This window comes from Dipodomys ordii, unplaced genomic scaffold (genome assembly GCF_000151885.1).
Source record: "Dipodomys ordii isolate 6190 unplaced genomic scaffold, Dord_2.0 Scaffold179, whole genome shotgun sequence".
NCBI lineage: Eukaryota > Metazoa > Chordata > Mammalia > Rodentia > Heteromyidae > Dipodomys > Dipodomys ordii.
The window spans coordinates 818,504-834,154 of record NW_012267395.1 but is presented as its reverse complement, the minus strand read 5'-3'; the positions used below and the strand labels follow the sequence as shown (position 1 = coordinate 834,154).

General features: G+C 57.6%; 1 protein-coding gene across 1 annotated transcript in view; it reads left to right on the top strand.

Annotated features, from left to right (window-relative positions):
- Positions 1 to 15,651, top strand: part of Bop1 (block of proliferation 1) — a 25,848-nt gene that overhangs the window by 5,110 nt on the left and 5,087 nt on the right. The window contains exons 2-3 of the mRNA XM_013033847.1: positions 1,181 to 1,360; positions 8,123 to 8,203. Of these exons, the coding sequence (XP_012889301.1) occupies positions 1,181 to 1,360; positions 8,123 to 8,203 (261 nt within the window). The remainder of the gene's footprint in view (positions 1 to 1,180; positions 1,361 to 8,122; positions 8,204 to 15,651) is intronic.

The following is a 15,651-nucleotide window of genomic DNA, read 5'->3' as shown; positions in this document are numbered from 1 at the left end:
GCCACTTCCGGCTTTTTTTTTTTTCTGTTTATGTGGTGCTGAGGAATCGAACCCAGGGCCTCAGGCATGCAAGGCAAGCGTTCTACCACTGAGCCATGTTCCCAGGCCCGGAGATATACTTCTTATCTGATGTATGTAAAGGTAACTCCTGTATATCACCTATAAAACAAATAATTTACAAAATCTACTTAGAGCTGGGTGCTGATGGCTCACTTGTGTAATCCTAGCTACTCAAGAGAAAGATCTGAGGATCATGGTTCAAAGCCAGCCTGGGCAGGACAGGCCGTGAGACTTACCTCTAATAAACCACCAGAAAACTGGAAGGGAGCTGTAGCTCAAGTGGTAGAGTGCTAGCCTTGAGCTGAAGAGCAGAAGGACACCACCAGGCACAGAGTTCAAGCCCCATGCCCAACCCAAAAAAAAAAAAAAATTAGGAGGCTAAGATCTGAGAATAATGATTTGAAGCCAGCCCAGGTAGGAAATTCTGTGAAAGACTGATCTCTAATTAACCACCAAAAAGCTGGAAGTGGGACTGTGTCTTAAGTGATAGAGCACCATCCTTAGTGATAGCATCCAGGTCCTGAGTTCAAGCCCCAGCATCAGGGTGGAGGAACCCCTCCCCCCCAGTTTATGTATCTACAGCGCTCGTTATGTCTTGTAGAGTTAGGCATGAAATGGTCCAGTCAGCTGGGCTGAAAAAGTTCACATTACTTCCATTACTCTTGTTTTCCAGCCTACCTATCATGATGGGCCCCAGTCTCTTTGGGTGTGGAGGCTGCTATGGTGGTAGAAGCCCTCAGGGATAGTGATCCTCTTTGGGCCCCAGCCCTGCCATCCTGGCCCTTCCATCTCTGGGAACCTTGAGTGCCAGGGTAGGATTTGGAGTGTGTCGACGGAGGAGAGTTGGTTTTGGTGGTACAGTCAGGACTGGGCTCTGAAAAGGAGTTGTGTCCTTGAAAAGGCCCTCCCTCATGTGACACTGGGTACAAGGTATCCTGAGGATTGCAGTCAAGCTGTCATAACCGGAGGAAGATGAGGAAGGCCCGGGTGGGGCAGATGGTTTTAGTGGAGGTGGAGGCTTGTAACTAGAGGTTGGCTGTACAGTGTCTGGTCAGCTGCTCCGGGTGCCTGCAGGACAAGCCTGTGGGTAGGCAGTTACTAACATTAGGTTTCTTTGCAGCTTCCTTTCCTGTGTGACTCTGCTCCCAGCCATGGCGATGGAAGTGATTCCGGCCTCTCTGACAGCGAAGAGAGTGTGTTCTCAGGCCTAGAAGATTCCAGCAGTGACTGTAGTGAGGACAGCAGTGAAGGAGAAGATGGAGCCAGCCGCAGAGGGATGGAAGAGACCTCTGGGGAGCAGGTGGGTGGGGCCTGAACTCTGGGTCTGGGCGCTGTCCCTCAGCTCTTCAGCTCAAGGCTAGTGCTCGACCATTTAAGACACAGCGCCACTTCCGGCTTTTTCTGTTTATGTGGTGTTCAGATCGAACCCAGGGCCTCATGCATGCTAGGCAAACACTCTACCACTAGGCCACATTCCCAGCCCCTATTTCTCTACCTTTTTAAAAGTTTTTTTTTTTTTCTTTTTTGGTGCCAGTCCTGGGGCTTGAATTCAGTGCATGGGCACTGCCCTGAACTTCTGCTCAAGGCTAGCCTTCTACCACTTTAGCCATAATGCCTCTTCTGGCTTTTTTTGGCAATTAGGAATGAGAATCATGGACTTTCCTTTGATCCGCAGTCCTCAAATCTCAGCCTCCTGAGTAGCTAGGATGACAGGTGCAAGCCGTTGACTTCCAGCTATAAGCCTTCCTTGAAAAATGATTTAGATATTGCATCAAGTAGCATTTTATAAAGTATAGAAGTTGCAATTTATTGTCCTTGTTCTGAATTCACAAGCATAGTTAATAGCTTATTGTATATCTTTCTGGGCCTTTTAGCCATTTTAGAATTAAAGATCCATACATTTAAGTATTTCAACTTTCTTATGCAAGTCTTTGAAGTGATGTATGCATGTACTTCAGGTACAAGAGGGTGTTTGGTGGAGCCTAGTAGAAGATGCATCTGCTCTTGGGCCTTTTGCTCAAGGCTAGCACTCTACCACTTGAGCCACAGCACCACTTCTGGCCTTATTCTGTGTATGTGGTTCTGAGGAATCGAATCCAGGGCTTCATGCTAGGTCAGCACACTTTAACAGTAAGCCACATTCCCAGCCCTGTTATTTATTTTTATTTATGTGTGGTTTTGGTGATGTTTTTTGTTTTTTTATTTTTTCTGTTAGTCATGGGGCATGAACTTGGCCTGGGTGCTGTCCTTGTTCTTTTTGCTTATTTCCAGTTTTTGAGTGGTTAATTGGAGATAAGAGTCTCATGGGGACTTTTCTGCCTGGGCTGGTTTTGAACTGCATTCCTCAGCCTCCTGAGTAGCTAGGATTACAAGTATGATCAGAACCCGGCCTTATATATGATTTTTGGGAGTGGACAGCTTTTTCCTTACCTAGAAGACAGGGTAAAGTCTTTGTGCTTCTCATTATAATGTCACCTAATCACTGTTGACTTGCTACTGTGGTTCTTTATAGAACCATAGTGTTTCCAGTGGCTGGACACCTTAACTGGCCCCTATCCACCCGACCTTAGCCTCTGGAGCGCTAAAAGTACAAACATGCTCTATGATCTACTCATAGCTTATATGTTTGTTTTGTTTTTTGTTTTTATTCTTTTGTGCTCAAGTCTGAGTTTCTGTCTGTTCATATTGCTGCCTGTGTGCTATTTTGAAGAATGAAAGACAAAGAAGAGTTGTGTGTGTTCCCGTTGTTTAATGCCATCTCTGGCCGGAGGATCTCTTTGGGTCTCACAGAGCTCTGGGGGGGCGGTAGCTGCCTTCAGAGTCCTGGACTTGACTGAGGTGTTGTTATGAGTTCCTGAAGAGGAGTGTCACACATGGGTGCTGTTGGGTTGGAGGTGACGGGCAGCTGCAGAGGGGACGCCAGGAGTCTAGGCGTGTGAGGCAGTGTCTGGCTGGCTGTTCTCACCTTGACTTCTTCCGTGGTCTACACCCATCTTCTTAGCCCCTGAGATAGGCAGCAACTAACTCCCCCACCCCCACCCCTGTCACACAGCACTGCAGTGTCAGCCATGTGCAGAGGTCAGCTTTCAGGCAGGACGCGGGGCCATTGAGTGTCTCGTGGGTAGGGATGGGTGTTCCATAGGGCTTTGGTATCTGCTCAGGAAAAATGGTCACTAGGTTCTGTCTGTGTTCTGCTGCTTCTGTGGGGTTCTATTGAGAATAGCACGTCCTGCTCTGAAGTAAGTGGTCCTGCACGCTGGGTAAAGCTGAGTGGCCCTCGAACTCTGTATGAGGGGCCAGACAGTTTGCGTGACGGCCCTTGGGGGTGGTGAGGAAAGAGGTGCAAAGATTCACAGCCATGACTTGGTTTTTGGTGCTGATCCTGTGGCTTAAAGTCGGTGCCTCTCAACTCTTGCTTTTTTTTTTTTTTAAATCTTATTGTAGAGGTGATGCACAGAAGGGTTACAGTTACACGAGTCAGGTAATGAGTACATTTCTTTTTCTTTTTTTTTTTTTTTTTGGTTGGTTGTGGGGCTTGAACTCTGGCCTTGGGCCGCTGTCCCTGTGCTCTTCAGCTCAAGGTGAACGCTCTACTGCTTGAGCCACAGTACCACTTCCGGTTTTCTAGTGGTTTATTGGAGATAAGAGTCTCAAGGACTTTCCTGACCAGGCTGGCTTTGAACCGTGATCCTCAGATCTCAGCCTCCTGAGTAGCTAGGATTACAGGCGTGAGCTACTGGGTGCCTGGCTGGTTATTGAATTTTTGAGGGTTAATTTGAGGGGTTTAATTTTTGAGATCTGAGTATATTTTAGATGTGAGGCTCTTGTCTGATGGCATAGCTGGTAAAATCTTCCACTCTGGGCTATCTGTTTATCTTGTTAGCTATGTCCTTTGCTGTGTAGAAGCTCTTCAGTTTGAATCAGTCCCATTTAGTTCATCCTTTGATTTGTTGTGATTCTGGATCTTAGGAAGTTTTGTTCCGTGACTAGGAGCCCTAGTGTTTCCCCTACTCCTTCCTGTAATATTTTCATGGTATCTGGCCTTACATTGAGGTCTTTGGTCCATTTAGAATTGCTTGGATTTTTTCACTTAAGGCTGGCACTCTACCACTTGAACTATCCGTCTACCTCTACTTCCAGCTTTTGGAGATAAAAGTCTCCAACATTTCTGCCTGGGCTGACTTGGAATCTTGATCCTCAGACCTCAGCCTCCTGAGTTCAAGGGTTGCAGGCGTGGGCCAGCCCTCACGGCTGTCTCAACCTCTCAGAACTGTGCGCCCTGCATGTTAGCTCTGGGCCAGCCCTGGGCTCACCTCAGGCTTTGGTGTGATTGGGGGACCTTGGGCCACACGGAACCTCCATTCAAGACGAGGAGGCAGGGTGTGGGGCAACTACGGGCCTTGCTGTTGTGAGATGATCGCTTGTGTGTGCTTGCCCCTCCTGGGAGGCCCTGAGTGCGTTCCCTTTTCCCTGAGAAACAAGGGCCCATTTTTCATCTGTGTTGTCTCTGGCCAGTTTATTCCCTGCTGCTCACCTGTTACCTGGGTTTTTTAGTTTACTCCTTTTTCTGTAGGATGCCATGTATACAGGGCCTCTTGGTACCTGTGCCTCTGTGTCTCGCTGTCTGGGTGATATGGACAGTGAAGTCTGTGGCTGACTATACAGTGTCAGGGCCTGTGGAATGGCATTCAGTTCTTCTAGTCGCCTTTGTGCATTGAGTGTGCTGCTTTATGGGAGACTGGATGGGCCTTGTCCCCTGCTGGGCTGGCAGCAGCACTGGGGATGGCCAGGTGGTGCTGATGGTGAGTAAGGGGAGGATCTGTTGCTACTATAAGAAGAAATTTGTTAGAGTAACTACTTGTGATTATTTCTTACATTCCCCAGAACATGCCTCTGGTGTGAACTCTGTGTTCTCATTAGAAGTGTTTGCTGCGGTTGCGGGGCAGGGGAAGACAAAAACAGAAAACCTAAGAAGTTTGTTGATTTGGATGCCGTTCTAGAGTGGGGATTCCCCACTGTGGCCCTTGCAGTGCATCCTGAGGCCTTGTGTTTACACAGGTCCAGGCATGAGCAGCACAACTCCCACAGCTCTGAAGATCTGCTCCCAGAGGAGAAAGCATCTTCGCTAAGGTCGTGCACCTGCATCCATTGTCTGTGTTTTAGCTGACTTGTTATTTTATTTTTTGTCGGTCTTGGGGCTTGCACTCTGGCCTGGGTGCTGTCCCTCAGCTCTTCAGCTCAAGCCCAGTGCTCTACCACTTGAGCCACGGCGCCACTTCCAGTTTTCTGGTGGTTTATTGGAGATAAGAGTCTCAGGGCCTTTCCTGCCCGGACTGGCTTTGAACTATGATCCTCAGATCTTGGCCTCCTGAGTAGTAGGATTACAGGCGTGAGCCACTGGTGCCTGGCTGGACTTGTTATTAATAATAAGGTTTAAAATAGCATTCAATACCTCAATGGAGAGCATTTGTCTCTAGCCTTTCTTTTTTTTTGGTGGGGGGGGTCCGGTCGTGAGGCCTGAACTCTGGGCCTGGGTGCTGTCCCTCAGCTCTTCAGCTCAAAGCTAGTGCTCTACCACTTGAGCCACAGCGCCACTTCCGGCTTTTTTCTTTTTTCTTATGTGGTGCTGCAGAATCGAACCCTGGGCCTTGAGCATGCAAGGCAAGCGCTCTACCACTGAGCCTCCTTCTCAGCCCCCAGACTTTCTTTGAATGGGTAGGCTAGGCATGTGGCATAGGCTTGCAATCTCAGTACTCTGAAGGTAGTAAGTTTAAGGTCAGACTGGGCTACTTAGCAAGACCTTGTGGGTGCCTCCTTCTCAACCTTGTCTCAGACAACAACAAAAAAACAGATCTGCCCCGTACTCTGTCTAAGCATAGGGAACACCTCCAGGCCGAGTGAGCTAGACCTGGGCCTGAGTATGGTGTCAGTGCTGCCCTCTGGTGGACACCACCTGTCCCCGCATCAGTTGAGTATGGGTAGGATGTTACAGTTTGGAATCTTGGGTGCTGGGACGAACACATTTATCTGGGAAACCCCAAACACTGCCCTTAGAGAAACCCGTCCTTGTTAAGGATCTGTCTGTGTCTGACCCCTGTCTACACTGCTGTGCTGACAGCCCCGCTCTGCCCAACACTGGAATCTCAGGAGTGTACAGAATGACAAACCTGTCATCTTTTTATGTTTGTGATTATTTTTTCTCTCTGTGCCAGTACTTGAACTCAGAGCCTTATGCTTTTGCTTCACTTTTTTTCTTTTTTTTTTGCCGGTTGTGGACCTGAACTCTGGGCCTGGGCGCTGTCCCTCAGCTCTTCAGCTCAAGGCGAGCGCTCTACCGCTTCAGCTACAGCGCCACTTCTGGTTTTCTGGTGGTTTATTAGAGATAGGAGTCTCACGGTCTCTCCTGCCCGGGCTGGCTTTGAACTGCGATCCTCAGATCTCAGCCTCCTGAGTAGCTAGGATTACAGGCGTGAGTCACCAGTGCCCGGCTGAGTATACATTTTTTTGAGCATTGTTACCCCTTTCTTTGTTCTCCTACTATCCTTTCCTTCCCCCTCTCAGGGATTTTTTTACCTGGGCTAGCTTCAAACTGGGATCCTCAGATCTCAGCCTCTTGAGTGGCTAACACTATAGGTGTGTGCCACCAGCACCCATCAGGTCTCTCATCTTCCTCAGTCTCTGCTCATGATGTGTGGGTACTCTGTAACTTTCAGGCACAGTGCCTGTGAAAATAGGCCCTGGGAACCCCCGGGAGAGGTCTGGGAGCCAGGGAGCACTTTCTGAGGCCACACTGAGTGAGGCCACGGCCCTGACTGACACGCTGGGCCTCCACGGGCTGGCCAGGGCCACTGTGCTTCCTGGTTGCTGCTGCTGGAGCAGGGGCTGTCGTATAAAGGGGTGGGGGCTGCCCCCTGGCCTGCGGGGCACTCCAGGCTCACCCTTTGTGCGTCCCCTGCCAGGCTGAGCTGACCCACTTTCGACAGTCAGCAGGGGAGCTAGGGATGGGGAAGATGTGGAAATTGAATCCTACCTTGTTTCTGGCCTGCAGAAAGACTTAGTCTCCCATCCCTCTTTCTATTGAAGGAAAAAACAGGCGAGAGGAAGAGTGGGCCTTGGCCCCGGCCTGGGCAGGAGGGAGCAGGGCTTCAGGCGGGGGCGCCGCGCTGGGGTTCCTGCTCCAGGCTCTTTATTGCCCCCGGGGGTGAGAGGTGGGCCTGTTTTTCCCATCAGCCCTGGCTCCACCAGTAAATCCGATCTGGTTGGAGCATCCGCTTCCCCAGTCAGGGAGAATCTGTTTTCCAGGCTGGTGTGTAAGTCTTCGGTGGTGCCCGCTCTGACCCAGCGGACAGGGTTAGCCTAGGGTCATGGCCACCATGGCGTGGGAGTGCCAGGAGTAGGGTGGTGCCATGGGGGTGGGCTCCAGGTATTCTGTGGGTTTAGAGCTCTTGCCCAGCAGGCTGGAAGGGGTTCTCTCTGACTCAAGGTTGCTTGGCCATGTTGGCCCGTGGCAGCCCCCCCCCCAACTTGTCCCAGGGTAGTGCTGCCCCTGCGTTGCTCCCTCGCTCTTTCCCCTTGGCCTTGTCCTGGATCCCAGGTCTGTCTCTTCTGTTGGATCTGGGCTGGCCTCAGGCCCTAGACCAGGGGCCCTGTAGCTGCTGGTGGTGTTCGCAGTGTGGGGGCAGAAGAGTGGGAATGTTGGTTTTCAACAAGGCTTGACTGCAGATTGCTCTAGGGTGGTCTTCTTTCCGGTCTGGTACCAGGGCTGCCAGAAGGCAGAGGCTTATACAGCCTCTGTGAGGGAAAAGCCGCAGGCAGGGACTGTGGTACTGGGTGCAACAGCAGAGGTCTGCAGAGGTCTGCTGAGGGCTAGTCTCTGGGTTAGGCCAAAGCCTGGGGCTGGAGTGGAGCTGCTGCTCAGTCACGGGGGTGTCTTACACAGGTTTCCGGCCTCTGTGTGGGGGAAGCAGTTCTCAAGCCGAGGGCTGGGCCGTGTGCTAGCACAGCCTGATGTCCAGGATCATGTCGTGTGCCCCTGAGCTAACTCATGCTCCTTGGTCCGCAGGCTGGCGCCCCTTGCCCGACGACAGAGGCCGTGAGCTCACCGGAGGGGAATGAGTATGCGGAAGACAGCTCTGATGAGGAGGTAGGCGTGCAGGGTGGGAGGGCCTCCTCCGGGCCAGGTGGCGCCTTGGGCTGGCTGCTCTGTGGCCAGGCCTGCCCCAGGGTATGCTGGAGTGTCCTGCTGCTGTGCTTGCTGCCCCGGGTAGAGGGAGCTGGGGCCTTGTGAAGGCGCAGGCCTGCTGGCCTGAGTGGGCGTCCTGGCTGGGGCCCTGCCCCATCTGGAAGAGTGATTGTGGGGTCTGAGACACATGACTAGAGCAGCACATGTCTGTCATCAGTGGTGTCGGGTGGGGGGAGAGGGACTTTGGCTCTGCAGCCCCTTGCTCTGTCCTGTGGACAGGTGTCTGTGACCCTGTGTGCTCCCGGGGACGTGCTCCTCCTGTCTCTGTTGGGGTGTCGGGCTCAAGGGCAGGGAACAGACCCAGGCTTCTGATCAGTGGAGAGGCCACAGGCAGGAGTGGCTATCTCCTTTCCCTGCCCTGGTGTTCCCCAGGTAGTGGCTCACATGACGTGGCCGCCTTGTGATGGAGTTGCAGGAGCACTTAGCAGGGGCAGGACCCTTTTCTGGCTCAGGGAGTCTGTCGTGTGAAGAGGAAGGTGTGTGGGGCTGGGGTGTGCTGGGTCCTCCAGAGAGTGGAGGCAGCGACACCAAGGCTGGGAGGGGCTGGGAGCTCTGAGCACGCGGGCAGCACGGCTGGCAGCAGCCCCCTGCTTGGAGACGCCTGGCCCGCAGCAGGGCGGTGGCCACTGCGAGCCTCTCCAGGCCGTGGGGGCCTTTGTGTGCCTCCTACAGGGCTGTTCTTTGGCCCTCAGGATCCCTTTTTGCCTGCTTATCGGGGTCTGATGAGAGGCTGGGGGAGACAGGCACCCCCTCCCGCCGGGCTTCCTCCCCACCTTCAAGCTCTCTTGGCAGTGTCTGCAGGAGCTTTGGCCGCCAGCCCGATCCAGTCTCTGCTGCGCGTTCAGAGAACAGAGACAAAACAAAATAAATTGGTTTCCTGGCCGGAGCAGCGGGCGCGGTGGCGAGGGGGGCTGCACAGCCCTGCTCCCTGCCTGTCTCCCCTCCCCCCCAGGGGCTCTGGCTGTCGGCAGCCACATCCTGTCGGCTACTTTTTTATATTTGGTATTTTGAGAAATCGATGATGATTGTAAGTGGAGCGCGGGGCCGGGGGATGGGCATTGCAGAGCAGGGCCTGCCTGGTTCTGCTTGTCCACAGGGAGGGGTACCCCAGCTCCCCTGTCCAGTGCCCGAGGAGAGGTTTGGGCAGCCCCCCGCTGGGCTGCAAGGAAGCAGGGGGTGCGGGGGCCGCTTCCTCCTCCTGTGATGACTATTGCATGTGTCAGGCTGAGTGACAGCCCCGCAGCCCAGATGCCCATCTGCCTGAACTTCCACCAGCACAGCCGGCCAGTGGCTCGAGGGGGCGGCAGAGCTCAGCTTTCAGGAGGCAGGAGGCCAGGCCTGGGTAGATGCGCCCGTCCAGGGCGTCTGTGTGTGGGGCTCAGGCTGTGTCCTGCCTGGTCCTCAGAGCCGAGCGGCAGGTCAGGGAGGAGAGCCGGTCCCCCCGGGCTGCCTGCTGCGGCTCTGACAGGCCTGGCGTGCTTGTGAGCGCTCCGAGCCGAGCCTGCACTCTCTGTGGCTGGGCCCTGGTTTGGCCCTTGTAGCGCCACTTGCTGTGTGGGGGCCACCTTGGCCGAGGCGTCCAGTGGGATGGTCCCTTCTGCCCATGTCTTTGGTTGGAGCCCACGGTGCCAGAATCTCAGGAGTTCCTTGGCCAGCTGGAGGTGCCAGAACTGGCCAGGTGGGCTGCGCCAATCACTGGGCCTCCGGAGAGCTCTGCGGGTGGGGCTGGGAGGGGGCTGGGGGTCTGTTCCCTTGGAGCAGGGGCCTTCACTGCACCTGAGAGGGACGGGAGCAAGGCCGCGTCAGGGAGGCCAGTCTGGCCATCTGGGCTGGGGGTGGAAGCGCCCCTGGCCCTCAGCCCCCCACCTCTTCCCTGCCTGCCTTCCCGGGGTCTGGGCTGGAGCCGGGGGGCTTTGGGACCCCACGGTGCCCTGGGGCGTGGGCTCTCTTCACTGAGGGTCTCTTGGTGGAGCACTGGCTCCTGACTGTACTCACTTGGCCTTCTCAGTCCTTCTCTCAGACCTCAGCCAGGCAGCCTCGTGTGGGCTGAGGAGGTGGGGGTGGAGCCCCTGAGTGAGTTGCTGGCCGCTGTGCTGCGGAGGGGGAAAGGCCCCTGAGGAGCTGCTGTTGTACGGCTGCCCCGCCTCCACGCGGCTACCTCACCCCTCCCCACAGCACCCGGGCCTCATAGACGTGATCTCATCCAGCCATAAGGACCCCCGGGAGGTGGGCCCGGTAGAGGGGCGGGTTAGTGGCTGATGCCTGTCCTCTTCTGTGTCAAGCAACTGGGAGAAACTGAGGCCTGGTCAGGAAGAAGTACAGTCCAGCTGCCTGCTCTGACTGGGAAGTGTGGCCAGCGCGAGGGTTCGGGGCAGACGTTGGGGGGCCTGCCCCCGTTGCTGAGCATGGGCCCCGGGCCCTAGTCAGGCCTCTGGCCGGGCCAGGTCAGGGGGATGGGTTGCCGTCTTGGCCAGCTCTGCAGCAACTCTCGCCCTGCCTGGGCTGTAACTCAGATCCCGCGGGGACACGGCCCAGCGTGTCTGCATCCAGAACCTGCTATCCCCTCTGCTCTCTCGCCAAACGCCGTTAATGGCTTCTCCCAGCTACTGAACCGGCAGCTGCCTCCAGTGCTGGCGGCCTTCTGCTCCTCCGGGGCCGCCCCCGCCCGCCCGCGTCCCGGCCTCCGCCCGCCCGTGCACTCGCTCGGTGCTGCTTGCCTGTGTTGCTGGCAGGGGAGCCCTGGGCTCAGGTTTCCAGCAGGGGCGTGCAGAGCCCTCCCTGCTCTGTGTGTGGAAGGCACCAGGGCCTGTGGGCTGCCCTGGCAACGGTCCACCAGAGGCCAGCCTGCGTGCCTGCCTCAGAGCGGAGCTGCTCTGGAGACAGACAGCCCTTCTGCACTGCCCCCGTCCTGCTCCTGTGCCCTCGCCAGGCCTGCAGGAAGGGTACGGTGGGTGGAGCTTCTCCCCCAGCACATCATCGCTGTCTTCCTTATCCTGTGGTTCCCCAGAGCCACTCTGTCTGGCATCTTAGCTGACAGAAAGGAGGATGTGTTGGGTACACCGAGGAAGCCAGCTGCCCTGCACAGGGCGCTGAGCCCTTCAGTGTCCCGGAGTGGCTGCCGGGGGAAGGCCTCCTCCGAGCTGCATGCGTCCTCTGCAGGTGGGCCATAGCTGCCCTGTCTGCTGTTGGGCCCGTGGTCTCCGGAGGAGGGTTTGCTGGTGGGCAGAGCAGGCGTGGGGGGCAGGGGAGCAGGGGGCATGATGGGGCCCTTCATGAGGCAGTGTCGCAGTCTGGGGACTGGAGTCCCAGTTGAGGGCGGTGCTCGGGGCTGGGAAAAGGCTCCAGAATGGGATTTTGGAGGTGTCTGGGACCCCTCCCAACTTGAAGCAGCAGCTGTATCTAAACAGTGGGGTGCAGAACAGGCCCTGTGAGCCTCCTCGGGCCAAGTGAGTCATGAGTTAGACATTTGGGGGGCTCTGCCATTCCTTGCTTACAAGGTGCTGCAAGTAGGGACACCTCCAGAAACATCCACTCCAGGAGAGGGCTGGACACACGGGCCCTGGGCAGCCTCCTGCACAAGGGAGCCTCTGCCTGCCCTGGAGGCCCCGCAGGAGTGGCTTGCCCTCCCTTGTCTGACAACGTGCTGGCAGCCGTCCAGTAGTGGCCCTTTCCCCCGATGGCCAGCCAGCCCCTCACGGGCAGACAGCTGGTGTCGGGGGGATGGAGCAGTGAGGGTGTCCTAGTGGAAGCTGGGGTGGCCCGGTGAGAAGGTGGCCCTAACCCCTCCAAGTTCCCTGGGCTGGAAGAGGCTGCCTGCCTGGTCTGTCACCCAGGCTGTGCTGGGAGCGCTGGGACCCAGGTCTCCGCTGATGGCGTCGGCCTCAGGTGAGCCTGGGGTGGCTGTGGGGCCTGAGCACTTTGACAGAGATAAGACATCCCAAAAGGGGGAGGCAGCCGCACAGGAAGGCCACGGGCTCGGAGACAGGAGGGCGTTCGGTGCCGGGGGAGCTGAGCAACACTGAACACTACCCACATTGTAATCGGAGAGGGGCCGGGGAAGAGAGACGGAGCAAGGCAGCTGACCCCACGCTCCCGGGGGACAGGTGGGAGAGGCGGAACGAGGAGAGAGTGAAGGATTCCAGAGGTGGGCCGGCTTCCTCTCTTGCAGACAGACACGGGAGGGAGTTGGGCAGCGGGCCAGCGCCGTACCTGCAGTTCCAATCTGTGGTCCTGACAGCTGCAGCCACTTTGGGGAGGGGGAGGGGGCTCATCGAGAGCGGAAAAGTCCCAGCCGACACATCAGCGCGCTGCGGCTGTGTCCAGGCAGAGGGGAGGGGGTGCCCGGCCTCATCCACGCGCTGGTCTTTGGGGCTGGGTGACCCCCCCAGAGAAGGACTTGGGTCTGCCTGCCCTCGGTCAACCTGGTCTGGGGTCTCGGTGTCGGGCCTGACCTGAAGGGGTCACATGTGTTTCCTGGCAGCCTGCAGGTGCTGAGCAGGGTGGGGGTGGCTGGTCCCGCGCAGGCAGCCTGGTGGTGATGAATCATGTGGTGCCGCCAGCCGCTGGTTCCCCAGCCTGGGGACAGGGAGCTGACAGCTGAGGCCGAGCGAGCGTTTCCAGCCGAGCTCAGCTCAAGGGGTGGCTGCTGGCCCAGGGTGCCGGCTGGAGGAGGCGGGGGCCTTCTTCCCAGCTGTCTCTGTGGGGCACACGCAGAGGGAGCCCTGGATCTTTGTGCTGTGGCTCTTCAGTGTGGTGGAGGGTGAGGCAGGGCTCTGGCTGTGGCGGGCAGGTAGCACCTGCCACCCGTCAGCGTGGGCTAGCTGTGGGCTGGCTCGTGTGGGGCCACTGCTGGGGTGGCGCACACCGCCCCCGGTCTGGTCTCTGGTTTGAATCCGTAGCCGGGGAGGGTAACTGAGTGTTCCTCCAGCCCCTCCCCTCCCCTCCCCCTGCTGGCTGTCGGGCCAGGCCCTCGGCCCCTGCTACCGGTGCAGCTTTGGGAGCGGCTGGGCTGCTTGCCCAGGTCTGAGGCTGGCCAAGCTGCAGCCTCGTCAGAGTCAGGCCCTGCAGTTGAAGCCTTGGCCGGGCGCGTGCCGTACCCCAAGCATCTGGGCCCCTGGGGAGCCTTCTAGCCCCAAAGCCTCCATGTCCGTCCTTGTCTCTTTCATTTGGCTCTGGTTGATACCCCATCTCCAGCTCTTGCTTGGTAGACTCTGATCTGCGCAGCCCCCAGCAGCTGCTCCCGGGTTTCCCTGGCCTCTCACACCGGGCCCTCCTCTGGGCCAGCCCTCCCTCACACTGGCCCTCAACCAGGTGCTGCCCACTGGTGCTGGTGCCACAGAGACCCCACCGCTCTGGCTCCTGTTTAGCTTCATGGCCTTCCCCACGGCTGGCGGCTTCTGTGCTGAGGGGTCCCTTTCTGCATGACTTGGCTTGCTCTCTGCCTTTTTCAACGTGTGTTCCTCTGGTCGGTCCTGACCCTGGCCAGGCCCTTCTGACCACCAAGGTGGATGTCCACTGGTGTCCATCCTCCTCAGGTTGGGTCCAGATCTGGACAGGTGAGGACTGTGGGTAAGTGGTGCTCTCGCTGAAGGACACGGGCAGACCAGTGCGGGGGCTGGCCAGTGCGGGGGCTGGCCAGTGCGGGGGCTGGCTTGAGGACGAGGGTGGGGGCCGCTGCCCCCTGCCCCGTGCAGGCCCCTCCGTGCCAGGTTGCTTCCTTAGTTAGCATGTGTCACAGAAACCTTGCTGCCCGGACAAGGCTCTGCCCAGAGACCGTGGAGGGAAGGGCGCCTCCTCAGGCCCCAGCCGTAGCCCCGGGTCTCGGGCAGCAGGGGCCTCCAGCAACCCAGTGTGCCCCCCCCCCCAGCCAGCTGTGGTCTCCTGCAGGATTAAGGGGAGGAAATTTGGGGTTGGGTTTCTCTCTGAACGAAACCTGCCGCTGTGACTTTTTATCCTGTTATATTTCTATCAGATTGGACACAGCCCTCCCTCCCCCCCCCCCCCCAGCCTTAATGGCTCTGGCTTTGAGAATTTCCTCCAAAATTACACCACCGCTTCCTGCACCGTAGTCCCCTGGAGCCCATCCATGCGGAGGAGGGGCAGCTTTGTCTCTGCCCGGTGAGGATGCCCACATATTTCTCAGCACCTGATCTCCCCCTGGGATGGGGAGGTGTTAGTGCCGGGCTGGGGGCCGGGGACCGGGGGCCTGGGCCTTGCCAGCCACCCAGCACCTGGTGTTCCTGGCCATCCCCTGCTCAGCCCCCGCCGGAAGCCAGGCTGCTGGCCTGGCTCAGTGGGGAGGCGGCCCTTTTCTCTAGTGTGCCCACAGAGCTCCCTCCACCACTGAACTCATGGTCACCTGCAGGATTTTAATGGTTGGCCAGCTGTGCACAGCACCTGGTGGGGTTCTAAGTCAGCCTCCTTAGGGGCCAGGGAGGTGTTTGGGGGGAGTTGGGTGGGACAGAGGTTGATGGCCAGGAGTCCTTCTATTGTGCTGTTGGGATGGGTGGGATGTGGCCTCTCAGACCCAGCCTCAGCCCCCAGTTTGGTAACTCACTCTGCTGGGCAGCACTGCTGCCTGTCCAACCCTGTGTCCGCTTAGAACCCGCACACTGGTGCCTGGCTGTGTCCTCCTCGGGGTGCGGGGCCTGCTTCTGCCCTGCCTTCCCTCCATCCCGCCCTGTCAGGTATTCAGGCGCGCCTGCCTCGGCCCCGGGCAGGCCAGGCGGGCAAGATGGGCTCCGAGGCTTGGCTGAGGGCAGCCATGGGGGTTCGGGTCCTTCCAGAGGACAGTCTGCCTCCACACTTGGAAGATACTGCTTCGTTTTTAATTATTACAAAACTTCCAGACTTTATATTATCATATCAGAGATGCAAGATGCCAACACTTGGCCCAGGTCGAGAGCCAGCATGGAAAGTTCCAGTGGGTCTGGGCAAGCGCTGGGCTACTCAGTCAAGTCACTGCCCATCTGTCCGTCTGCCTGTCCATCGGCCCTGTTTGCAGCCCGCGTGGGGCCGGCCTGGTCGGTCCGCTCTGAGGTGGGCTCTCTGGCGTCTACCTCTCGTGGCCGCGGGCCATCCTCCTAACTTCGGATTGCCGTCTTTCTGTCTCGGTCTTTACTCTGCAGAACGTAAGGGGAGGGGGTCAGGGCCTGGGCAGGGACCCCACCCCGGCCCGGCCTCCCGCGGGGGCAGCTGCAGTGCAGCCCGGCTGTGAAATTAGGTTTCCCAGGCGAGCAGGCCCCGGGCGCGGACTGGGGAGGAGGCGGGGGTTGGGAGAGGCTGGCGTGCGGGAGTGCGCCCGCGTCACCCGCTGTCCCGGCCCGGGGCCCCGCGGGGCAGGTGGCCGG